The sequence below is a fragment of the Hemitrygon akajei genome, chromosome 3 (assembly GCF_048418815.1).
Source record: "Hemitrygon akajei chromosome 3, sHemAka1.3, whole genome shotgun sequence".
NCBI classification, from domain to species: domain Eukaryota; kingdom Metazoa; phylum Chordata; class Chondrichthyes; order Myliobatiformes; family Dasyatidae; genus Hemitrygon; species Hemitrygon akajei.
Window position 1 is genome coordinate 30,832,723 of NC_133126.1, and position 26,710 is coordinate 30,859,432.

A 26,710-nucleotide genomic window follows, 5' to 3' on the forward strand; every position below is an offset into this window, starting at 1 on the left:
GCCCTTGAAATTTGAAGCCCACATCCTGACTACTATTTGGAGGAGGAGGAGGAGGGAGAGGGAGAGGGAGAGGGAGAGGGAGAGGGAGAGGGAGAGGGAAAGTGTGTGTGTGTGTGTGTGTGTGTGTGTGCGCATGTGTGTGTGTGTATATATATAAATTTATATCAATCCTTGGATGTTAAACTCCCAATTATAATCTTCATTCAGCCATGATTCAGTGATGCCCACAACGTCATACATGCCAATCTGTAATTGCTCTACAAGATCATCTTCCTTATTTGGTATACTGCGTGCATTCAAAAATTTAACACCTTCAGTCCTGTATTCATCACCTTTTTTTATTTGGTCTCCTGTAACACTTCAACTCATCCCACCAACTACAATTTTGCCCCTGTCCTTCCTTATAGTCTCGCTACCCACTGCATCTAGTTGTATATCAACTGTCCCATCCTCAGTCCTAGCACTCTGGATCCCATTCCCCTGCCAAATTAGTTTAAACCTTCCCTAAATGCTCCAGCAAACCTGCCCACAAGAAAATTGGTTCGCCTCAGGTCAGGTGTAACCCATCTTTTTTGTACAGATCATATCATCCCCAGAAGAGATCCCAATGATCCAGAAATCAAAATTCCTGCCCCCTGCTCCCATTCTCCAGTCACACATTCATCTGCCAGATCATCCTGTCTTACCCTCACTGGCATGTGGCACAGACAGCAATCCAGAGATTACTACCCCAGAGGTCCTACCTTTCAGCTTTCTGCCCAACTCCCTATATTCTCTTCAGGACCTCCTCCCTTTCCCTACCTATACCACTGAAACCAATATGTACCTTGACTTCGGGCTGTTCACCCTCCTCCTTTGGAACGGTGTGAACCTGACCCTGGCACCTGGGAGACAACGTAACATCTCTTTCACATCCACAGAACCAGAGGGAGTTGATGGGCCGATGAGAATGGTACATACAGACACTTCTGATTCTAGTGTTGCTTTATGAATATACAGTCAATGTATACAAGCTATCTATGTATTTATATTCATTGTTTTTTGTTCCCCTTGATATTTGTATAATGGAAATGACATTAAACAATCTTGAATCTTGGTCACATGAGTGTAACTGGGTGGTGTGGGTTCACTGGACTGGAGGAAGGAAGGAGGCGGGAGATGGGTGAGCCCAGGTGAGGGGCAATGTGCATTGGGTGATGTGGGGAGTGAAGTGAGAAGCTGGAGGAGGAAAAGGGCTGAAGGAGGAATCTGATAGGAGGGGAGTGTGGACCATAGAAGAAAGGGGAGGGTGGGAACCAGGGGTGCTGATGGACCAATGGGTGACATGGTAACTAGAAAGGGGAATGAAGGAAAAGAGAAGGGGAGGGTTTAGAACTTACTGGAAGTTAAGAGAAATCAATGTTATATGATGCTATTTACCTCTGATGCTGCTGCGAGTAGGTCTTGGAGTAGGTTAAAAGATTGGCACAACATGGTGAACCAAAGGACCTGTTTCTGTACTGGTCTGTGTTCTACATTGTTCCCATTAGTCAGTCAGCATCTGCACTCTGGGCCCGTTCCACAACACAACCTCCAAGGTTAAAATTTATCTTTATTTATCTTTTTTTTTTAAAACAGACAATACATAGAAATACAAAATATATGCAGTCTTTCGACATTCATTCCCCTCCCCTCCCAATTAGATTCTCTTTCCAAGGCTCCTGTGCTCAGACTATGTTGCAAATGGTTGCAATTTAAAAAAAAATCTAACCTTTGCTGGCATTCCCAGGGGTGTGCAGGGAAGTGGGGAGGATATTGAGCTGAGGGATAGGGTTGTGCAACAGGGGACTTGGAAATAATCCAAAAACAGCTGCAACCCATCCCGAAAGCAAGGTGAAATCAAATATTGCACCAGTGAACAGCCTTGTGGCTTGTGTTCTTGAACAGAATACAGACACTAAATGTATAAAGTGGCATACAATACAAAGCAAAGCTTCAAATTTTACTATATAATATACATATATATATATATATATATAAAACTTCAGTGCTACCGGGAGCACATAAATAGCGTAGGGAAAAACAAACCAACAGCGAACCACACACGAGCTGGGGACAGGGGACGGTACGCAGGTTTGCAGATTGCCCAAGTCAGATCCTTGCAAAGGAAAACAATCGTCACAGGGAGAAAACAAAGCAGCCAACTCCGAGCAAAGGCATCCCTGGAGAGGTGGGAGAGGCGCTCCTCCACGCTGTCGTCCCTCTACCACCTTTTCACGAGCTGTAATTGATCTGGTAGTACAAGGTTTTGTGCCTCCATATGGAGTAGGAATTGTCGAATTTGAGGAGGTAGATTCCCTGGCCCGGGTACTTGTGACTGCCGGACTGCACCTCCAAGTGACTGTCCTTTCGGTAGACAGGCAGGATCTCTTCCAGGTCAGAGCGGACGAAGTCTTTAGTTCCCCTCTCGATGTCTCCGTGGATCGGGGGTGCTAAGGAACAACGCAGGAGGATATTAATAGCAGAAGAGGGAGGAACAGGCGAGGAACGGCTGGGCCGGAGGGAGATGATTTAGCACGGTTGGGTACACAAGCAGCTACACCAGGGGATGGGCTATTCTTAGATGGTCTTCTACCAAGTTAGCATCTGATACCATTTGATCAAACATGAGGCAAACCAGCCAAGTGAAATGTGGGGACTCCTGCCTGCAGACACGGAACACATTTGGTTTATTATTGCCACGGGAGGTGGGGAGGGAGGGAGAGGCACATCCCTCCCCGTAGTATCTGCTGGAGGTGTCATTTCAAAAAGGCAACATCTATCCAGGAAGCATACTGGTAAATGCTACCTGAATTAGAGAGCATGTCTTATGAGGAGAGGTTGAGTGAGCTCGGGCTTTTCTCCTAGGAGGACGAGAGGTGACTTGACAGAGGTGTACAAGGTAACAAGCAGCATAGATCGTGAATAGCTGGTGCCTTTATCCCAGGGCAAACAGTGCTGATATCAGGGGATATAATTTTACGGTGGAGGAAAGTACAGAGGCGATGTTGGAGGTAAGTTACACAGAGAGTGATGGTGTGTGGAATGTGCTGCCATGGATGGTGGTAGAGGCATTTAAGAAACTCTTAGGTGGGCACAAGGATGAAAGAAAAATGGAGAGCTATGTGGGAGGGTAGTGTCAGATTGATCTTAAAGCAGGTTAAAAGGCCGGCATAACATTGTGGGCTGAAGGGTCTGTACTCCGAGTTACCTGTACTCCTTGCATTGTGGTCCCCAGCATGCCCAACAGTCCATCTATATGTCACCAAAGAGTCTACAGATTTCTACAGATGTACTGTGAAGAGCGTTCTGACACTATCTGGTATGGAAGGGCCACTGCAGAGCATCGGAAATAGCTAGAGAGGGCTGTAAACTCAGCCAGCTCCATCATGGACACAACACTCTCCATCAAGGAGGGCATCTTGAAAAGGAAATGCCTCAAAAAGGCAGCATCCATCATGAAGGATCTTCACCATCTGGCACATGCCCTCTTCTTAGTAATATCATTAGAGAGGAGGTACACGAGCCTGAAGGCACACACTCAACAGTTTAGGAACAGCTTCTTCCCCAATGCCATCAAATTTCTGAATGGTCCACGAACGCTACCTCACTATTTTGCTTTCTACTAATTTACTTTTTACATTTCTTATTGTAACTTAACAGTAATTTATTTTGACGTATTGCATTGTACGTACTGCTGCACTACAACAAATTTCACCACATACAGTTACCGTGCAAAAGTCTTAGGTGCATAAGGTACTATATAGGTTAGTGATGATAAACCTGATTTTGATTCTACCACTCAAACCACTTTCCAACTTACCCAGTGGCATTTAGTAATTGTTATGCATGGGCACCTGGTCTTCTTCCAATCACCAAGCTCATACGCAGCTAAAAGGGATGATTCCACATGAACTAGACTGAACTTCCAGAACTGAAAGTAAATGACTCAAGGGAATGACTCAAGATGTTACTTCAAGATGTTCTGCATGGAGATCGGTGACCAGTGGTGTGCCTCAGAGATCTGTTCTGGGACCCCTACTCTCCGTGATTTTTATAAATGACCTGGATGAGGAAGTGGAGGGATGGCTTAGTAAATTTGCTGATGACACAAAGGTTATGGATAGTGTGGAGGGCTGTCAGAGGTTACAGCGGGACATTGATAGGATGCAAAACTGGGCTGAGAAGTGGCAGATGGAGTTCAACCCAGATAAGTGTGAGGTGGTTCATATTGGTAGGTCAAATACGATGACAGAATATAGTATTAATGGTAAGACTCTTGGTAGTGTGGAGGATCAGAGGGATCTTGGGGTCCAAGTCCATAGGACACTCAAAGGTGCTGCACAGGTTGACTCTGTGGTTAAGAAAGCATACAGTGCATTGGCCTTCATCAATCATGGGATTCAGTTTAGCAGCCATGAGGTAATGTTGCAGCTATATAGGACCCTGGTCAGACCCCACTTGGAGCACAGTGCTCCGTTCTGGTAGCCTCACTATAGGAAGGATGTGGAAACACTGGAAAGGGTGCTGAGGAGATTTACAAGGACGTTGCCTGGATTGGGGAGTATGCCCTATGAGAATAGGTTGAGCGAACTCAGCCCTTTTTTCCTTGGAGTGACGGAGGATGAGAGGTGACCTGATAGAGGTGTATAAGATGATGAGAGGCATTGATTGTGTGGATAGTCAGAGGCTTTTTCCCAGGGCTGAAATGGCTAGCACGAGAGGGCACAGTTTTAAGGTGCTTGGAAGTAGTTACAGAGGAGATGTCAGGGGTAAGTTCTTTTATGCAGAGACTGGTGAGTGTGTGGAATGGGCTGCCGGCGACGGTGGTGGAGGCAGATACGACAGGGTCTTTTAAGAGACTGCTGGTCACGTCCATGGAGCTCAGAAAAATAGAGGGCTTTAGGTAACCCTAGGTAATTTCTAAGGTAGGGACATGTTTGGCACAGCTTTGTGGGCCGAAGGGCCTGTATTGTGCTGTAGGTTTTCTACATTTCCATGTTTCTATGTTTATATCGACTCACAGATGAACATCAAGGCTCAGATTCAGGAATGAAAAGTACAAGGACAGGTTGTCAATGGGATAGTTAGAGTCACAGAAACAGGTCCTTCAGCCCAACTGGTCCATGCTGACCAACATATCCCTTCCAAGCTAGTCCCATTTGCCAGCATTTGGCTCATAACCTTATACACCTTTCCAAACCCTGTCCCTGTCCAACTATGTTTTAAAAGTTATTACTGTGCCTGTCTCAACCACTTCCTATGTAGTTTATTCCAAACACATCCCATACCATGTGTGAAAAAAGTTGCCCTTGAAGTTCCTACTAAATCCACCTCCCCCCCCAATCTGGCAAATGTACAGTCTCTAGTAAATAAAATTGAAGGCTAAAAGCAGAGGGCTATTTCATGAGCAAAGAAACGATTCCAAGCTGGAGGTGACATTGGATGTACATGAGCTCTGGCAGGGCTTGCAGCACATCACTTCCTAAAAAGCGAAACCCAACAGCATGAATGGCAGCAATGCCTCACTACCAGCTGAGCTCAGTGCCTTCTATGGCCACTTTGAAAGGGAGAATATAACTACAGCTGTGAAGATCCCTGCTGCACCTGGTGACCCTGTGATCTCTGACTCGGAGGCCGGTGTCAGAATGTCTTTCAGGAGGGTGAACCTGAAAGACGGCGGGCCTGATGGAGTACCTGGTAAGGCTCTGAAAACTTGTGTCAAGGGGACATTTTCAACCTCTCACTGCTATGATCAGAAGCTCCTACCTGTTTCAAAAAGGCAATAATTATACGAGTGATTCGAAGAGTAGTGTCAGCTGCCTTAATGACTATCATCCAGTAGCACTTACATCTACAGTGACAAAATGCTTTGAGAGGTTGGTCATGGCTAGAATCAACTCTGCCTCAGCAAGGATCTGAACCCACTGCAATTTGCCTATCACCACATAGGTCTACGGCAGACACAATCTCAATGGCTCTTCACACAGCCTTAGATCACCTGGACAATATAAACACCTATGTCAGGATGTTGTTCGTTGACTACAACTGAGTATTTAACAACATCATTCCCACAGTCCTTATTGATAAGCTACAGAACCTGGGTCTCTGTTTCTCCCTCTGCAATTGGATCCTCGACTTCCTAACTGGAAGACCACAATCTGTGCAGATTGGTGATAATATCTCCTTGACAACAATCAACACTGGTGCACCTCAGGGGTGTGTGCTTAGCCCACTGCTCCACTCCCTTTATACCCATGACTGTGTGGCTAGGTATAGTTCAAATGCCACCTATAAATTTGCTGATGATACAACTACTGTTGGTAGAATCTCAGATGGAGATGAGAGGGTTACAGGAGTGAGATATACTAGCCAGTTGAGTGGTGTTACAGCAACATCTTTGCACTCAATGTCAGTAAGACAAAAGAGCTGATTGTGGACTTCAGGGTAAGATGAGGGAACACATACTAATCTTTATAGAGGGATCAGAAGTGAAGAGAGTGAGCAATTTCAAGTTCCTGGGTGTCAAGATCTTTGAGAATCTAACCTGGTCCCAACATATCAAGCAATACACACAAAATGCTGGTGGAATACAGCAGGCCAGGCAGCATTTATAGGGAGAAGCACTGTCGACGTTTTGGGCCGAGACCCTTCATCAGGACTAGTGCTTCTCCCTATGGATGCTGCCTGACCTGTTGTGTTCCACCAGCATTTTGTGTGCATTGCTTGAATTTCCAGCATCTGCAGATTTCCTCATGTTTGCCCAACGTTATCAATTTAGTTACAAAGAAGGCAAGGCAGTGACTATATTTCATTAGGAGTTTGAAGATATTTGGTTTGTCACCTAAAACATTCAAAAACTTCTATAGATGTACCATGTACAGCATTCTGACAGGCTGCATAACCCCCTGGTATGGGGGGGCACAGGGGGAGGGCTACTGCACAGGACCGAAAGGAGCTACAGAAAGTTGTAAAATTAGTCACTTCCATCTTGGGTACTAGTCTCTGTAGTATCCAAGACATCTTCAAAGAGTGGTGCTTCAGAAAGGCGGCGTCCATTATTAAGGACTCTCCACCTTCATACCGAGGATCACTTTACGGTGTTCCACGAAGAACCAGGTGTGTGAAATGGCACGTGCTCAGAATGGACCCGACAGCTCAGGTGGGTGAGTGGTGCCACAACAATTTCTCCCTCAGTGTTGGCAAAACTACACAGCTGGTTGCTAACTGCAGGAAAGTGAAGGAGGGTGAAGATGTGCTACTCTATATTAGGGGATCAGCAGTGGAGAGAGTCAGTAGCTTTTAATCCCTGGAAATGGCCTGTCATGAGCTCAGCACGTAGATACAATCATAAAGAAAGCACATCAGCATCTTTACCTTCTCAGGAGGTTTGGCCCTTCACCAAACACTGTAATAAGCTTCTACGGATGTACAGTTGAAAGTATCCTGACTGGTTGCACTACAGTCTGGTGCAGCAATTCGAATGCACAGGAATGTGACAAGCTGCAGAGAGCAGTGCACTCAACTCAATACATTACGGACACATTCCTCCCCACCATCAGTAGTATCTACAAGAAGCGCTGCCTCAAGGAGGAAACATCCATCATCAGTGATTCTCTACCATCTGGGTCACCCCATCTTCTCACAGCTCTCATCCGGCAGGGAGTCAATGCAGAGAGGCAGCAGAGAGCTGTAAACTCAGCCAGCTCCACCATTCAGGACATTTTGAAAGGTAATACATCAAGAAGATGCCATCCAGGATAGGAAGAACCCTGACATTCTAGGATAGGCCCTCCTCTCATTACAGGGAGGGGTACAGGAGCATGAAGACCCACTCACTCATGTTTTAGGAACAGCCTCTTCTCTGCCATCAGATTTCTGAACAGCCCATGAACACTACCTCGCTATTCCTCTTTTGCACAATTTACTCTTATTCTAACTTATAGTAATCTGTAAAGCCTGTACTGCCACAAAGCAACAAACATTACGACTTACTGCACGTCAGCGACGATAAACCTGACTCTGATGCTGTGTGCCTGTGATGCTGCTCCAAGTTTTTCACTGCACCTGTGCACACATGGATGTGCATATGACAATAGACTGAACTTCCACTTTTGACTCTGAGATCCAGGCAGCCGCAGGTTGCTGTCAGTTTCTAGGGGTAGCAGCATAATGCTGACGCCCAGCCTGTATACAAACATCCCACCACTGCAATCATCACGGGACCAGCCCTGGCTCAATCAGCATTTCAGTAGCCATAACAACCCTATAACTTAAATACCATTCAAGTAAAGCCCTAACATAGGACTACGAGCATGCTAAGCAGAAAGAGCAGCCTGCGATAGGCCTGACCATCATTAATTGTTCTGCTGCCCTGTCACATCCCATTATAAATGACAGTAAAGAGATTAGTGTTATTTGTCACATGTACAGTGAAGCATCGAAACATACAGTGACGCACATTGTTTGTGTCAATAATCGACACAGTCTGGTGGCAGCCCACAAGTGTCGCCACACTTCTGGCACCAACATAACATGCCTGTAACTTACTAACCCTCATCCACATGTCTTTGGAATGTGGGAGGAAACCCAGAGTCAGAGGAGAACGTACAAACTCCTTAAAGACAGCAGCAGGAACTGAACCCTGATTGCTGGTGCTGTAAAGCATTACTTAACCTCGACTCTGCTGTGCTACCCACAACGGGACAAGGAAATTCAACATGGCGAGGCGACTTTATGAACACCCCTCATTCTCCAACAACTGCCAATACTGACACGTCAGCGCAAAGCCAAGAGTGAAATGCTTGCAGCCACCTTCAGCCAGGTGTACTTCAAGGTTATTGGTGAGGCCACAATTGGAGTATTGTGTACTATTCTGGTCACCCTGTTACAGGAAAGAAGTTGGTAAACTGGAAAAACTGCAGGGAAGATTTACGAGGATTTTGCCAGGACTAGTGGGCCTGGGTTAGAGGGAGAGGTTGTCCAGGACGGGTCTTGATCCACTGGAATGAAGGCGAATGCGTGGTGACGTCATAGGAATGCTTAAAACTAGGGGGCATAGGTTTAGGGTGAGAGGGGAAAGATTTAAAAGAGACCTGAGGGATGACCTTTTCATGCAGAAGGTGGTGAGTATATAGAATGAGCTGTGGGAAAGTGGTTGAGGCAGGTGCAATTATATGATTTAAGCAGCACTTGTGGATAGGTACATGGAGAGACAGGGCTTAGAGGGACGTGGGTCAAATGCAGGAAACTGAGACCAGCTGGTGGGCATCATGGTCATCATGGACTGGTTGGGCTGAAGGCCTGAGTCTGTCTGACAAGAGGAAAAACTGAGTGCACTCAAAACAAAAACAAAATAATATCACATTCTGTCTTTCAGGTACAGTCAATGCACAACAAGCAGGATGGGTCGAATCTAACCAATTACTTTCATTGCCTATTCTCAGTCATCAGTAAGATGGCGGGACGTGTCACTGCCACAATACGTTATTCAGCAAAGTTGAGAGTTCTGCCAGGACTATACTGCTCTTGCCTCCATCATGGCCCTTTGCCCAAATCTGGATTTCAGAGGAGAGGTGTTCCACCAAGCACGGCAGTGAACAGCTTAGTTAAAAGAAAATCAAGTGTAGTCAGGAGCAAAATTCTCCATGGGGAAGAATTAAACCATGCATCAGTTTGGGGAATAACTGTATTGAATAGATTTTAAAAAGTGCTAAAACAGAAATACTGTATATTAAAAAAAAAGTGAGGTAGTGTCCAAGGGTTCAATGTCCATTTAGGAATCGGATGGCAGAGGGGAAGAAGCTGTTCCTGAGTCGCTGAGTGTGTGCCTTCAGGCTTCTGTACCTCCTACCTGATGGTAACAGTGAGAAAAGGACATGCCCTGGGTGCTGGAGGTCCTTAATAATGGACGCTGCCTTTCTGAGAGGGTGGTGAATCTGTGGAATTCATTGCCATAGACAGCTGTGGAGGACAAGTCATTGGGTATATTTAAAGCAGAGGTTGATAGGTTCTTGATTAGTAAAAGCATCAATGGTTATGGGCAGGAGAATGGGGTTGAGAGGGATAATAAATCAGTCAAGATGGAAGCTCAGAGCAGACTGAACGGGCTGAATGACTTAATTCTGCTTGCCTGTCTTATGGACATTCCTGCAGATACTGTGAGTAAAACAAACACACGTGTGGGTGTGTGAGGCTCCCCCTGGATTGTGATTCTCTTTTGACAGAACGGAGGTCATTACCTTCTGGGTCTTCGTCATCCTCGTCATCACTGGACTCGCTGACCAGCACGGTGACCTCTGTGTCGGTCACGGGCCCCCACTCAAAGTAAACCCCAAAGCCAATGTCATAGGTGTCCGTAGCAAAGTCCCAACAGATGCAGGTGCCCTCAGGGTGGGTGGGGACCCGGACAGTGACTACGTTCCCACGCCGCACCGTCATCACTCCCGTCCTTTCCCGCTTCACCTTTTCCTTAAATTCTTCAAGCTCTGTGGAAATCCAGGTAGCAGCAGCGTCGATGACGGGAACAACTGCAAGGCAAAGCAGGAAAACAGGTTTGGTTCCTTTTTTACTTACATTGGCACGACGGCCGCCTACAATGCCACAAGTATCAAGGATGTTACCAACACCCAGCACTTGGGCAAGATAGAAGCATGATGAGCTAAAAATCTGACACCCAGCTGGATAAGAAGAAACATCAATATGTTATGGAATCTTATTATAGTTATATATAATCTAATAATACATTGATAAGATGATAATAAAAAGAAATTAAGCAGATAAGTGATCACTTCTGGCTAACTGCTCTGTCCGGAACTGCAGGAAACTGCAGAGGGTTGTGCACACAACCTAGCACATCACAGAAACCAGCCTCTTTTCCACGGACTATGTCTATACCTCTCACTGCCTCATAAAAGCAGCCAGTATAATCAAAGACACCATGGACCATCCACCATCTCTCTTCTCCCTTCTCCCGTCAGGCAGAAGATACAAAAGCCTGAAAACATTAGGTTCAAGGTCAGCTGCTACTCCACTACTATAAGACTATTGAAAGGTCTCCTAGTATGAACAGATGGACTCTCAACCTCACAATCTATCTCATCATGGCCCTTGTACCTTACAGTATACCTGCACTGCACTTTCTCTGTAGCTGTTACACTTTATTCTGCATTCTGTTACTGTTTTCCCATGAATTACCCCAGTGCACTGTGAAATGAAATGATCTGTATGAACAACATGTGTCAATGATGTGGGTAATCATTGCCTTAACCATTTTTCTACAGAAGTGGTTTGCCATTTCTTTCTTCTGGGCAGTGTCTTTACAAGACGGGCGACTCCCACCATTATCAATACTCTTCACAGATTATCTGCCTGGCATTAGTGGTTGCATATCCAGGACTTGGGACATGTACCAGCTGCTCATACGACCATCTACCACCTTCTCCCATAACCATAATCTCGAGGCTGAGCAGGTGCTACACCTTGCCCAAGGGTGACCTACATGCTAGCAGATGGAAGGAGAGCCTTGACGCATCTCCACCCCACCACCCATTACTGGCACGTTTCATTGTACACGTGACAATAATGAAACAGTTTACCTCTCAATGATGAGAAATGATCTCTTTTGGCCACACGGGTGGGTTTTACTGAATGTTCGACAGGAGGGGAGATGCACATGTTCAGGGCAAGAAGCTCTCAACCTATCCTCATGAGACATACTCTCTAATCCAGGCGGCATCCTGGTAAATCTCCTCTACACCCTCTCCAAAGCTTCCACAGCCTGTTAAAAACGAGGTAGCCATAACTGAACACAATACTCCAAGTGTGGTCGAACCGGGCTTTTACAGAGCTGCAACATTACCTCACAGCTCTAGAATTCAATCCCCCAACTAACGAAGGCTAACACACCCAACATCTGCCCAACATCTTCCCAACCTATCAACTTACGCAGCAACTTGGGACGGATCAAGCAGCTCCTGTGACACAGGAAGCTCAGACGGAAGAGGAGAACATTGAACAAGGTGCACAGAGCAACATCAAAGGAATGGGAGTTTTCCTCCAGGACAGCATTGTCAGCGTAAAACATCCTCTTGGCATGCGCAGCACAAGTCCAATACACAGTCATCTACACAGTCTCAGCAACACTCCCAAGCTAGGCAACAGCATGGGTTTGACAGGGTAAAGATCACTCTGCACCATCTCACGACACACTCCAAGGGTCAGATACAGAGTCTACACTGTCCCATCAGACACTCCCATATTCAGACACAGACAGAAGCTCCCTCCACAGCATCCCAACACTCCTTCCGAGGGCTGGGTCACGCTGTGCAATGTGGGGGAGTCTGAATGCCTACCCCTCTCTCAAGGATACATCTCTATCAGGGTCTCCCTGAGAAAACAAATTTCACAAATTATCTTAATAACAATAAACCTGATTCTGATCATAGAGGGGGCACGTGGTGTCCACTGACTCTTTGGAGGCCCTTGAGAACCAGTGGGCAGTGCAGGGGCTGGAGTACATTTCAGAGGGCTGGAATTGCTTTTCATAAAGTCATACAACATGGAAACAGGCCTTTCTGCTCAGCAGTTTCATGCTGGCCAAAATCCCCATCTAAGCTAGTGTTACTTGTCTGCATTTGGCCCATATCCCTTTAAATCTTTCCTATCATGTACCTATCCAGGTGGCTTTTAAATCTCATTAACATACCTGCCTCAATCATCCTCTTCCAGCTGATTCGATGTACTGACCACCCTCAGGGTGAAAAGGTTGCCCCTCTGTTTCCTATTAAATCTTTCCACTCTCACCTTATACCTATGCCCTCTAATTCTTGATTCCCTTTCCCTGGGAAAAAGACCATGTTCATTTATTCGATCTATGTTCCTCATCATTTTATGATTTCATACATCCCTATAAGATCACCCTCATGATTTCATACATCCCTATAAGATCACCCTCATGATTTTATACATCCCTATAAGATCACTCTCATGATTTTATACATCCCTATAAGATCACCCTCATGATTTTATACATCCCTATAAGATCACCCTCATGTTTTTATACATCCCTATAAGATCACCCTCATGATTTTATACATCCCTATAAGATCACCCTCATGATTTTATACATCCCTATAAGATCACCCTCATGATTTTATACATCCCTATAAGATCACCCCTCATTCTCCAATGCTCAAATAAAAAAGTCCCAGCCTGCTCAGCCTCTCTCCATAACTCAATCCCTTGAGTCCCAGCAACATCTCTTTGCAGCTTAAGTGTTGTAAACATATTTATTTTACGAAAATTGAAACAGTACACACCTCTGCCAGGACCATCCAGTGGATCAGGGGGTAACTTCTCTGGGCCTCCGTGGTCAGACTGAATTATCATAAAGTCGTTGCTGACTTTACGAACCCGATAAGCAGCAAGGGCAGTTTTAGCCACCTCGCAGGGCGTGTTGAGCTGGGCATGCTAAACATAGAACAAAGAACATAAAACAGTACTGCACAGGACAGGACCTTCACCCCCACAATGTTGTGCCAACCTTTAGCCTACTCTATGATTAATCTGACCCTTCCCTCCCACATAGCCCTTAATTTTTCTATCATCCATGCGCCCATCCAAGAATTTTTAAAATGTCACTAACACATTTCCCTCTACTAGCATCGCTGGCAGTGTGTTCAATGCACCCACAATTCTCTGTGTAAAAGTATCTATTTCTGACATACACCCTATACTTTCCTCCAACCATCTTAAAATTACAGTATGTCGCCCATATTAGCCATTATCTCTTATCATCTTATACACCTCTATCAAGTCACCTTTCATCCTCCTTTGCTCTAAAACAAAAATCCCTAAATCGCACCACCTTTACTCATAAGGTGTGTTCCCTAATCCAGACAGCATACTGGTAAATCTCCTCTGCACCCTCTCTAAATCTTCCACATCCTTCCTATAAATGAAAACAAATCCCCTCAGTAGAGGGTAGAGAGTGAAGATTTAGGGAGGGTGTGCATTCCCACCACAGGGCAACCCCTCAAAGCAAACACAACATACATCAGGCATCACCACGGCTCCCAAATCTTCCCAGGGTTACCAGGTACTTACGACAGACCATCAATTCACCTCCTGGTGCTGGAGGTAAATGTAACAGGGGCAGTTCAGTGGGCTTAAGAGGCAAAATATTATGATAACAGAATAAAATAGAAAGGACAAAATACCAGAAATCTGTATGTTTCCACCCACAGAATATGAAAAGATACACCTTGGTCAGCATGGACAAGCTGGACTAAAAGTTCTGTTACCAGAGAGGGGTGAGGACGATGCTTCAATTTCTCACCCCTAACCAGACAACAGGAACCTCACAGAGGACAGAGCTACCATGGAGATTCACCAGAATAACACAGGTTTAATTGCAAGATTCTCCAGAGATTATGAATAAGATTGAAAGAAAATTTACAAGGATGTTGCTGGGACACAAATACCTGAGTTATAGGGAAAGGTTGAATAGGTCAGGACTTTATTCCCTGGAGCACAAGGAGAGGAGGGGAGATTTTATAGAGTTGTACAAAACTATGAGGGACATAAATAGGGTAAATGCAAGCAGGCTTTCCCCACTGAGATTGAGTGAGATTAGAACTAGAGATAGTGGATTAAAGGTGAAAGGCACCACACTACTTCACTCAGTGGGGTGGCACTAGGGTGGAATGAGCTGCCAGTGGAAGTGGTAAATACCTGTTTGATTGCAACATTTGGATTAGTACATGGATTGGAGGGCTGCAGTTCAGGAATGGCGATGGGAGGAGGCAGAATAACAGTTCAGCACAGACTAGATGGGCTGAGGGGCCTGTTTCTTTGCTGTAGTCTTCTATGACTAAGCTGCTGTTTCTTTACAAACGTAAAATGAGAGAAAATTTTTTGAGTTGCTCAAATCAGTAAATGGGAATAAATGGGCAAAAAGAGAGGTTTCCTTTGCCTGCCTGGAGATTTAAAGGGAAGAGGTGACCTTTAGAAAATCTGTTGTGTAAGAATGCAATTCCTTATACAAAGGTAGTGGACACTTATAATTCCTCTTCCAAAAGACTGTACATGTTCAAGATTCAAATTTATTTATCACATGTATATTGAAACATCCAGTGAAGTGCATTGTTTGTGTCAACAATCAACACAGTCCGAGGATGCGCTGGAGGCAGCCCGCAAATGTTGCCAACAAGTTCAAGAATCAGTAACACAATCCTCACTTAGAACTGAAGTCTCATGGACAAGAAAACACTGGAGCCTCAAGGAGGAAAGGGTGCCTCTGAGATCCTGGTCTGTCCCTTTGAGATACAATAATGCTCTTCTGGCACAAAGATATTACCCTTCACTTTCTCCCACCTAAAATCAGACCGAGTCCAGCTTGTCACTTCCCTTTGGATTCTATTCTTTTTTCTTGATCAATCTGCCATGTGGAACCTCTGCAGAAGTTGTGCTAAAAATCCAAGGTAGTACCCACACTGACTTTACCTCAATAGAAACCTCAATGCAAGTTACTGTTGAAAGACTGGAGTGATTGGGCTTGTATACACTGGAATTTAGAAGGATGAGAGGGGATCTGATTGAAACATATAAGATTATTAAGGGATTGGACACGCTAGAGGCAGGAATGTTGGGGGAGTCCAGAACTGGAGGCTGCAGTTTAAGAATAAGGGGTAGGCCACTTAGAACAGAGTTGAGGAAAAACTTTTTCACCCAGAGTTGTGGATCTATGGAATGCTCTGCCTCAGAAGGCAGTGGAGGCCAATTCTCTGGATGCTTTCAAGAAAGAGTTAGATAGAGCTCTTAAAGATAGTGGAGTCAAGGGATATGGGGAGAAGGCAGGAATGGGGTACTGATTGTGTATGATCAGCCATGATCACATTGAATGGCGGTGCTGGCTCGAAGGGCTGAATGGCCTACTCTTGCACCTACTGTCTATTGTCTATGAACTTCATTTAACTGGTCTGTGTACGCTGTCCTCAATTCATCTGTGGTTTACTTTGTTAGGAGCTGGAGGAAATTCAGTATGTCACCAAGGAGTCTAAAAAAAATTTCTAGAGATGGTTGCGTCACTGACTGGTATGGAGACTCCAATTCACAGGATCGCAAGAAGTTGCAGAAGATTGCATACCCAGCCAGTTCCATCATGGGTACTACACCCCCTGACCAGAGAACATCTTCACGAGTCGGCGCCTCAAGAAGGCTACAACCTTAATTTAGGAGCCTCAGCATCTGGGACGTGCCCTCTTCTCATTACTACCATCAGGGCAGAGGTACAGGAGACTGATGACCCTTCCCCTCCGCCACCAGATTGTTGAACAGTCTATGAACTCATGAACACTATGTTTTTCCTTTTTTTTTTACACTATTTATCTTTGTAACTTATAATAATAAAGGCAACATAGCGTAGCAGCACAATTGCTTTGTAGCACCAACAATCACCAACGTAGGTTCGAATCCGGCTGCTATCTCTAAGTTTGTATGTCCTCCCTGTGACTGTGTACATTCTCCGATCACTCTGGTTTCCTCCCACATTGCAAAGACGTACGGGTTAGGTTTAGTAAGTGGTGGGTATGCTGTGTTGGCAACACTTGCGGGCTGCCCCCAGCACGTCCTCAGACTGTTAGTCACTGATGCAATTGATGTATTTCACTGTACATTTTGGTGCACAAGTAACAAATAAAAGTAATCTTAATCTTTTTTTTATATGCCATGCTGCCACAAAACAAATTTCATGAAATGTCAGTGAAATTGATTCTGATAAGGATCTAAAATAATCTGAACCCAGCCGTGTGGTGTTGCCTGATGAGGGGAGGGAGAAAGGATCCCTGGCCGCATTATGTATCGTGAGTTAAAAACAGTAGAGAGTGTTGAGGGAAACTGGTTCAGAAGCATACACTACACACCTGCTGTGATTGTTCATCCCCAGGTGCTGTCGGCTGCTCCAGTCGATCTCCCACACCTTCTCCAGAACCATCTTCTGTTTCCGCTGTCACCGGTTTGGCATTCTGTGGCCTCGCGAGGAAAAAAGAAATCCTCAGTCAAAAATAAATGCCAATCTAGAAGCTGCCCATCCCCGTGCTGAGCGGAAATACCCCCGGCAGGAAGTTCTGTAAATGAGGGCTGCCCTAAGTGAGTGCAGAGCCGTGCACAGCCGGAGTAGCAGTATCTGTGTTGTCTGAAATGCTGGAGGGAAAGTGTAAAGAGGAGAGCCTGAAGTGGGGGTAAGTCACACAAACACTCAGTCCTACATGCCAACAAAGTTCATGAGAATATTCTCAGGAATGAAAGGGTTAAAATATGACACCCATTTAAGGGCTCTGGATAGATTTTTCTTCCTTAAACTGGTTCTTCAGTACAGAACTGTTTCAGTGCCGTGAGTAAATGAAGTGAAGCAAACTGGATTGATTACGCAGCAATGAGCTCTAACAATAGCGTGCACACTATAGATTGACTGATGGGCCTTTTCTTTATTTTGTATTATGTAGTATTATTTTGTTTGCTATTGCTTAAAATATTTTGTCAATACAATTTCAATCTAAGTTTATATCGATGTGAGCTAAATTATTGCTTCCTGGTGAACAGTAAATTTGCATGGATGTGTCAGTATTCATACGGGTAATTGTCTTATTTTCCTTAGAAGAAACATTCAAACTTTTATGTTTGTATTCACTTGAATCATATTTACCCTAGGCCTGTTTACTTATTGGAAATGACCATTTCACTGTTATTCCCCATGCATTGTAGAGTTACAGAATATTGCTGTTAGGTTGTATTCACAGTAGTAGCTAATTTATCACGAGCCTACGGTGAGCGGGTTACACTTAAAAGTGAAGTTTAATATGTTCTTGATTAGTAAGGGTGTCAAAGGTTAAGGGGAGAAGGCAGGAGAATGGAGTTGAGAGGGATAAGAAATCAGCCATGATCGAATGGCAGAGCTTGATGTCTTATGGCCCAATGTCAGCAGGGATCAGGCTGGTGACTAGACCACGACAGGGTTAGCTACGGTGTCAGGACTTTAGGAATGTAAAGAGAGGAGAATCTGCCTGATCTGGAATTGTTACCATTGGACAATATGTGACAAATAAAGCTAATCTCTCTTGGAGTAGTACTGTGGTATTTTATGAATAAAACATGCAAGAGTCTTTTCAAAGGCAACACGAGCGAATTTGCAGATGCTGGAAATAAATAAAAACACAAAATCAGGATCTGATGAAGGGTTTCGGCCCGAAATGTCGTCACTACCTCCTCCCATAGATACTGTCTGGCCTGCTGAGTTCTGCCAGCATTTTGTGTTTTTATGCAAGAGTCTTTTGATGTGTTTAATAAAAACTGCAGCCATTTACTTCCATTACGAACAAACCAAAAGCAGTCGCTCTTCACTGATGTCAGACACCATCTCTTAAACACAACAACTCAATGATGGCGTTTGTGAATTATGTAGGACAGTTTCTATTATGAACAACATGCATCATGTCACTCATTACATTATCCTACACAGCACCCGTCCCAGGTATTGAGAGTCTGTCTGGAGCTCAAATGAGCTGCTCGGCTCTGGTCTTATGTGCTTTGGCTGGAGTAACAGCGCGTGTCTCTGGGTTGTCCATGGGTGTGTAGACATGCACGTTGTCATGTCATGATGCAGGGGGTAATGGTAGTGGAACCTTCCAGATCTTGGTGGGCCAGTTTAAAGCAATCTACAGAAATACATTCAGATTTACCCTTCCTATCTACAATAAAAGTCTTTTCACCCCGCTCCAAAACTCGGAATGGGCCATCATAGGGGGGTATTTATGTGCATTATGGCAGACAAAAACAAACAAGGTAGGATGTGGGTCAACTGGAACCCAAGACTGCTGTACCACGATGGGAGGTAGGAATTGGTGTGAAAGAATTGAGGAGGACAGCACCCTACTGAGATGCTGACCAAGCCGTTGTGGTGTCAGGAATAAAACCCATACACCAACTCAGCTGCAGTCTTCTTTTGGAGTCATCCGGAGCCCTAGCAGGACCCATGGGAGACGACGGTGCCAACACTTGTCCATCAGGGAGGTCCTCAGATCAGCTTTTAAGGTGAAACCACTCCCCTAGGCCATTGGACTGCAAGTTATATGCTGTGGTGTGATGTAATTTAACACCAAGGTTCTGGGCCATTGTGGCCCACAGGTCTGACATGAATTAGGGACCAGAGTCAGAAGAAATATCAGACCCAAACCACATCTGCAGCCATTGCGACGCTAGAGGGACAACCTCTGGCCACCTGGTGATACAGTCCACCGTGGTAAGGAGATGCATGTAACCATGGGGGAGGCAGAGGACCAACCAGGTTCACATTGACATGGTCAAACCCTCACTCAGGGACCTCAAAAGGAGCTGATGGTGCCCAAATGTGACAGTTAATTTTCGCCCACTGACACACAAACAGGATGCACTCCAGTCTCACACGTCCTTCCTAAGGCTGTGCCACACAAACTTTAAAGCAACCAGCTTCTGTGAAGACTGTTGGAATGTGAAAGTCCGTGAATTGAGTTAAAAATAGTTTGCTTCCAGTTTTCAGGCGCAATGGGGAAAGGGTGACCAGTTGAGACATCGTACAGGAGAGAAACTCTTGCGTCTCCAAGCTTGACGTCAGCCAACTGCAGAGCCGTGACTGCTGTCCTGTGAGCCTGGCGCTTTGGGTCGGCTGCTCGGTCGGTTGCCAACCCCGATGTGTACGGCATCGACAGCAGGCTGGAGAGGCAATCAGCCACAGAATTATTTTCCCCTTCGACGTGCTGAATGTCAGTCATGAATTCCACAATGTAGGCCATATGTAGGACTTGACAGATAGACCTCAGTATGTGCGGTTGGGAGACTGTAGGTCTGACACGGTGGTCAGCAGCACAGGGGCGCCGCAGGGAACCGTACTCTCTCCGGTCCTGTTCACCCTGTACACATCAGACTTCCAATATAACTCGGAGTCCTGCCATGTGCAGAAGTTCGCTGATGACACGGCCATAGTGGGGTGTGTCAGGAATGGACAGGAGGAGGAGTATAGGAAACTGATACAGGACTTTGTGATATGGTGCAACTCAAACTACCTGCGTCTCAATATCACCAAGACCAAGGAGATGGTGGTGGACTTTAGGAGATCTAGGCCTCATATGGAGCCAGTGATCATTAATGGAGAATGTGTGGAGCAGGTTAAGACCTACAAGTATCTGGGAGTACAGTTAGACGAGAAGCTTGACTGGACTGCCAACACAGATGCCTTGTGCAGGAAGGCACAGAGTCGACTGTACTTCCTAAGAAGGTTGGCGTCATTCAATGTCTGTAGTGAGATGCTGAAGATGTTCTATAGGTCAGTTGTGGAGAGCGCCCTCTTCTTTGTGGTGGCGTGTTGGGGAGGAAGCATTAAGAAGAGGGACGCCTCACGTCTTAATAAGCTGGTAAGGAAGGCGGGCTCTGTCGTGGGCAAAGTACTGGAGAGTTTAACATCGGTAGCTGAGCGAAGGGCGCTGAGTAGGCTACGGTCAATTATGGATAACTCTGAACATCCTCTACATAGCACCATCCAGAGACAGAGAAGCAGTTTCAGCGACAGGTTACTATCGATGCAATGCTCCTCAGACAGGATGAAGAGGTCAATACTCCCCAATGCCATTAGGCTTTACAATTCTACCGCCAGGACTTAAGAACTTTTTAAAAGCTATTATTAATGCTTTTTGAGATAGTGATTTAGATGCATATCATATTTTTTTTACTGAGTTAAGTATTGTATGTAATTAGTTTTGCTACAAGAAGTGTATGGGACATTGGAAAAAAGTTGAATTTCCCCATGGGGATGAATAAAGTATCTATCTATCTATCTATCTATATGCTGCTGCTACCATGCAGACCAAGGGTGTGCAGGTATGCTTTGCCTGCACACAATGCCAAGCATTTCCATGTTAGCAAGCTCAGCCTTCATGCTGGCCAGATTTTCGGTGTCGAGTCTACGTTCAGGGTTGTGGACCAGAGAGCCAATTGTGGAAATGTGGTGCTTGAACCCAAGCTTTGGACTGTAGTGGAAAATGAGGGCTTGGTGAGGTTTGGGCGAGTGAATTCACACATGGTGACACATGCGCTAGACAAGAGCCATTGTGGGGAACTTACTGGGGCTACAGGGTAACTAAAGGGGGTACCTCTACCCTTTAGAATGAGGGTAAGAAGGAATTTTTTTTCAGCCAGAGAGTAGTGAATCCGTGGAATGCTCTGCTACAGATAACTGTGTTGGCCAAGACCGTGGGTATACTTAAAACAAAAACTGATAGTTTTCTGATTGGTCAGGGCATCAAAGGTTATAGTAAGAAGGCAGGTGTATGGGGTTGACTGTGATCCAGGATCAGCCACGATGGAATGGTAGAGCAGTCTTGATGGGCTGAATGGCCTAATTTTGCTCCTATGTCTTATGGTCTTAAAAGCAGTCATCTTACACTGACATCATTACATCAGACACCATCTCTTAAAGTGAATACAGAGCAACTTCTGTGAATTACGTAGAACAGTTTCCATTATGAACAATATGTCATCTGTTACACAATACGTTACCCTACAGTACAAGGTAAAACAATAAGAATGCAGAACAGTGTTACAGTTACAGAGAAAGTGCAGTGCAGGCAGACAATAAGACATAGAAGAGTCTGTTAACATATGTATAATGCAGTGTCTGGTGCATGCTGGGGATGTGGACCAATGCATGATGTGATGCATATTGGAACATCTGACCAATGTAGGACATAAACTATGAATGGTAGGGCATTAATGAGTGTCATGGAACAGAGGGATTTAGGAGTATAAGTGAAAGTGACATCATAGGTAGACGGGGTAGTGAAAAAAACATTTGGTACACTGGCCTTTATCAGTCAGGCATTACGGGGAGCTGGGATGTTATAGACTGTAAAACACTATGGCACAGCACAGGCCCTTTCAACCTTTTAACTCACTCTAAAATCAATGTAACCCTTCCCTCCTACGTAGCCCTTTGTTAATAGGGAGTTGAGAGAGAGAAGATAAAGTCAGATGTACCAGTATTACAGTGGGATAAAGAGAGGCACAAGAGAGGAGTTGGCCAAAGTTGATTGGAAGAGGACACTAGCAGGGATGATGGCAGAGAAGTAATGGCTGCAGTTCCTGGGAGAAAATTCAGAAGGCACAGATAGATACATCATAAAGAAGAGGAAGTATTCCAAATGCAGAGTGATGCAACCATGGCTGACAAGAGAAGTCAAAGCCAACATAAAGCAAAAGAGAGGGCATATAATAGAGAATAGTGGGAAGTTAGAGGAATGGGAAATACTCAAAAACCAACAGAAGGCAACCAAAAACACGATGGGGCGGAGAGAAGAGATTAAATATGAAGGCAAGCTAACAAATAATATTTTAAAAGATTCCAAAAGCTTTTTTAGGTATATAAAGAGTAAAAGAGAGACGACAGTTGACAATGGACCTCTGGAAAATTACACTGGAGAGATAGTAACAGGGGACACAAAAACAGCTGACAAACTGACTAATTATTTGGAATCCGTCTTCACAATGGAAAACACATAGTATGCCGGAGGTTTGAGAGTATCAAAGGCTAGAAGTGAGTGCAGTTACTATTACTCAGGAGATGGTGCTTGGAAAACTGGAAGGTCTGAAGGTAGGTAAGTCACTTGGACTTGATGGACTACACTCTCGGGGTTCTAAAACAGGTAGGATCTTTCAAGAATCAACAGATTTTGGCATGGTTCCTAAGGACTGGGAAATTGCAAATGTCACTCCACTCTTCAAGGAGGAAGGGATACAGAAGAAAGGAAATTATAAGCCAGTTAGTCTGATCTCAGTGGTTGGGAAGATGTTGGGAGTCAATTGTTAAAAATGTGGTTTGGGATACTCAGAGGCACACAATAAAATAGGCCGTAGTCAGCATGGTTTACTTAAGAGAATATCTTGCCTGACAAATCTATTATAATTCTTTGAGGAAATAACAATCAGGATAGACAAAGGAGAATTAGTGGATGTTCTGTACTTCGATTTTCAGAGGACCTTTTGACAAGGTGCCACACACGAAGCTCCTAAACAAGAGCCCATGGTATTTTTGGAAAGATACTAGCATGGATAGAGCATTAGCTGATTGATGGGATGTGAAGAGTGTGAATTAAGGTATCCTTTTTGGATTGTATGCCAGTTATTAGTGGTGCTCCACAGGGATTTGTTTTGTGACCACTTCTTTTTGTGCTGTATGTCAATAATTTGGATGATGAAATTGATGGCTTTGTTGTCAAGTTTGCAGATGATACAAGATGGATGGAGGGGCAGTTAGTGTTGAGGAAGCAGAGAGGCTGCAGAAGGATTTAAACAGATTAGGAGAATGGGCAAAGAAGTAGCAGATGGAATTCAGTTGGAAAGTGTACGGTCGTGCACTTTGGTAGAAGGAATAAAAAGCATAGATTATTTTCTAAATGGGGAGAAAATTCAAAAATCAGAGATGCAAAGGGATTTGGGAATCCTAGTGCAGAATTCCATAAAGGTTAACTTGCATGTTGAGCTGGTGGCAAGGAAGGCAAATGCAATGCAAGCATTCATTTCAAGAGGACTAGAATATAAAAGCAAGGACGTAATGCTGAGGCACTGTAACACATTGGTAAGGCCTCACTTGGAGCATTGAGAGCAGTTTTAGGCCCCTTATTTAAGAAAGGACATGCTGACATTGGAGAGGTTTCAGAAGAGGTTCACGAGAATGAAAGGATTATCATATGAGCAGCGATTGAAGGTTCTGGGCCTGTACTCACTGAAATTTAGAAGAACAGACATCCCACGTCTCCCAGAAGTTCCAGGGGTCTCCAGCAAATTGATAGTGGCTCCCTGACACCCGCAAATGATATACAATATCCCGGAAATTGTTATTTGGGAGGGCGAGAGCGGGAGAGGGAGAGGTGAGTTTAACAGGTGTCATTTCTTCATTACCATAGCTAATCTTATTTAAACTAGCTGGCTACCTGCTAAGGAGCCACTCTAATGCAGACATCCCACCTCTCCCAGGAGTCTCCCGCAAACTGATGGCGTTACCTCCCTGAAATGAGTTTTTGCAGGGTGGGATGTCTGGAAGAATGAGGGAGGATTTCATTGAAACCTATCTAATATTGATAGGCCCAGATAGCGTGGATATGACCAGGATGTTTCCTTTGGGGGGAGGGTCTAGAACCAGAGGGCACAGCCTCAGAATAGAGGGATGTCCATTTAGAACAGAAACCAGGAGGAATTTCTTTACCCAGAGGGTGGTGAATCTGTGGAATTCACTGCCACAGACGGCTGTGAAGGCCAGGTCACTGGGTGTATTTTAGGCGGAGATTGATAGATCCTTGATAATCTATCAAGAAAGCAGAAGGCAGGAGAATGGAGTTAAGAGAGAAGTAGACCAGCTATAATGAAATTTCAGAGCAGACTCAATGCGCCAAATTGTCTAATTCTGCTCCTATGTCTTATGGTCTTATTTTGCTATCATCAGGTGTCTATCTAAGATTCACTTAAACACCCTTAATGTAACTGCTCCAGTACCAACCCAGGCAGGGTGTTCCATACACTCTCTACTCTCTGTGTATAAAACTTTCCTCTGACATAGCCCCTATACTTTCCTCCAATCATCTTAAAATTATGTCCCTTGGTATTAGCCAATTTCAACCTGGAAAAAGTGTCTGGCGTCCACTCAATCTATGCTTCTTACCTGAACTGCTGCTGAACCTGTGGATCTAGACTCCAGCAACCAAAATCAGAAGCAGCCAAGGGAATAAAAAGCTCCTAATTTTGGGAGTAAACATACTTCATAAATGAGTCCGGCTGGCTGCTGGGAGTTGCACAAAATCCAGTAATTGCATTATCACAATTGCCCCTCCCACAGTAATCACTCCCCGAGCGACCAATGCTTCTGGGAACACTGCGGTAATTAGAGCAAATTTCAGGTTACAATCACAACTGGCTCAAAATCACAGAGAATTAAATCACAGCTGCTGCCACTAACCCCTTCTGCCTGCATGGTATCTCTCGCCTGTGATTAGCCCCAAGACAGCAGAATTCCTCAATCGCAGCTGGGGCTTCACTGGTCAGAAACAAGGCCAACTCCCCAATCACCTCCCAGCTCACACCTGAAAGATGCAGTTGTTACCAAGATTCTATTCATGTTACCAGAGTCTGGTACAAATTTCAACACACACTAAATGCTGGAGGAACTCATGGAATTTATTGGCTGGCACTGTGGTTAGCGTTACACTTTACAGCGCAGTGAAATTGGATCAATTCTGTCACTGTCTGCAAGGTGCTTTTATGTTCTCCTCGTGACCACATGGGTTTCCTCTGGGTGCTGAAGTTTCCTCCCACATTCCGAAAGGTGTACGGATAAGTAGGTCCACTGCTGACATGGTGTAACTGGGTGGTACGACTCAATGGGCTAGCAGGAACTGTTACTGTGGTGTATCTCTGAATAAAAAATAACTCAACAGGTCAGGCAGCATCTACGGAGAGAAATACAGAGTCAACTTTTTGGGCCGAGACCCCATCAGGACTGGAGGGGGTTACAAGCTGGCAGATGATGGATGAGACCACGTGAGGGGGTGCATGGGTGGGGGGGGGGAATGAAGTGAGAAGCTGGGAGCTGATAAATGGAAAAGGTAAACAGCTGAAGAAGGAACCTAAATAGAGAGGACAGTGGACTGTGGTAGGAAGAGGAGGAGGAGGAGGAGGGGAACCAGAGGGAGTTGATGGGTAGGTGAGCAGAAGGGGTGAGGTGGGAACCAAAATGGGGAATGGAAAAAGAGAGAAGGGGGAGGGGAAGAAATTGCTAGAAATGAGAGAAATTGATGTTCATACCATCAGATTGGAGGTTATCCAAGCAGAATGTGGGAGTGGCCTCATCATGGCTACATAGGAGGCCATGAACCGACACGTCAGAATGGGAGATCAAATTAAAATGGGCGGCCACCAGAAAAGATATATGAAGGAGAGAGTTCTAACTGGTATCGAAGCCCCAATGAAGAGGATCGCAAGAGGCTGCTAGGATTATAGACTCAACCAGCTGCATGATGGGTACAACCTTTCTCATCATTCAGGACAGCGTCCAGAGGTAAGGACCACCTATCCTTCCAGCTATCTTCATATCATCCGCACATTCACCACAAAGCCATCGATTCCAACATCCAAAATCACTTACATATAATGTGAAAATAAGCTGTCCCAACAACAACCCTTGTGGTACACCACTAGTCACCAGCAGCCAACGAGATAAAGGCCCCTTTCTTCCCACTCTCTGCCTCCTGCCAGTCAGCCAATCTTCTATCTGTGCTAGTATCTTTCTTGTAATACCATGGGCTCTTATATTGTTAAGCAGCCTCATGTGGTGGCACCTTGTCAAAGATCTTCTGAAAAACCAAGTATACACCATCCACTTACTCACCTTTGTCTATCCTGCTTATTATTTTCTCAAAGAATTCCAACATATTTGTCAGGCAAGAGGAATTCATGCTGAGTTTAGCCTATTTTATCATGTCCCTCCAAGTACCCTGAAAACTCCTCCTTAATAATGGACTCTAACATCTTCCCGACCACTGAAGTCAGGTTAAATGGCCAATAATTTCCTCTCTTCTGCCTCCCTCTCTTCTTAAAGAGTGGAGTGATATTTGCAAAT

At 44.9% G+C, this 26,710-nt stretch overlaps 1 protein-coding gene across 1 annotated transcript in view; it reads right to left on the reverse strand.

The window, feature by feature from the left end:
• Window positions 1–1,573: 1,573 nt before the first annotated feature.
• tmed8 (transmembrane p24 trafficking protein 8) overlaps window positions 1,574–26,710 on the reverse strand; it is a 43,463-nt gene continuing 18,326 nt past the window's right edge. The window contains exons 3-6 of the mRNA XM_073039467.1: window positions 16,941–17,049; window positions 13,338–13,488; window positions 10,260–10,547; window positions 1,574–2,471 (exon numbers count right to left, since the gene is read on the reverse strand). Of these exons, the coding sequence (XP_072895568.1) occupies window positions 2,254–2,471; window positions 10,260–10,547; window positions 13,338–13,488; window positions 16,941–17,049 (766 nt within the window). The 3' untranslated portion in view covers window positions 1,574–2,253. The remainder of the gene's footprint in view (window positions 2,472–10,259; window positions 10,548–13,337; window positions 13,489–16,940; window positions 17,050–26,710) is intronic.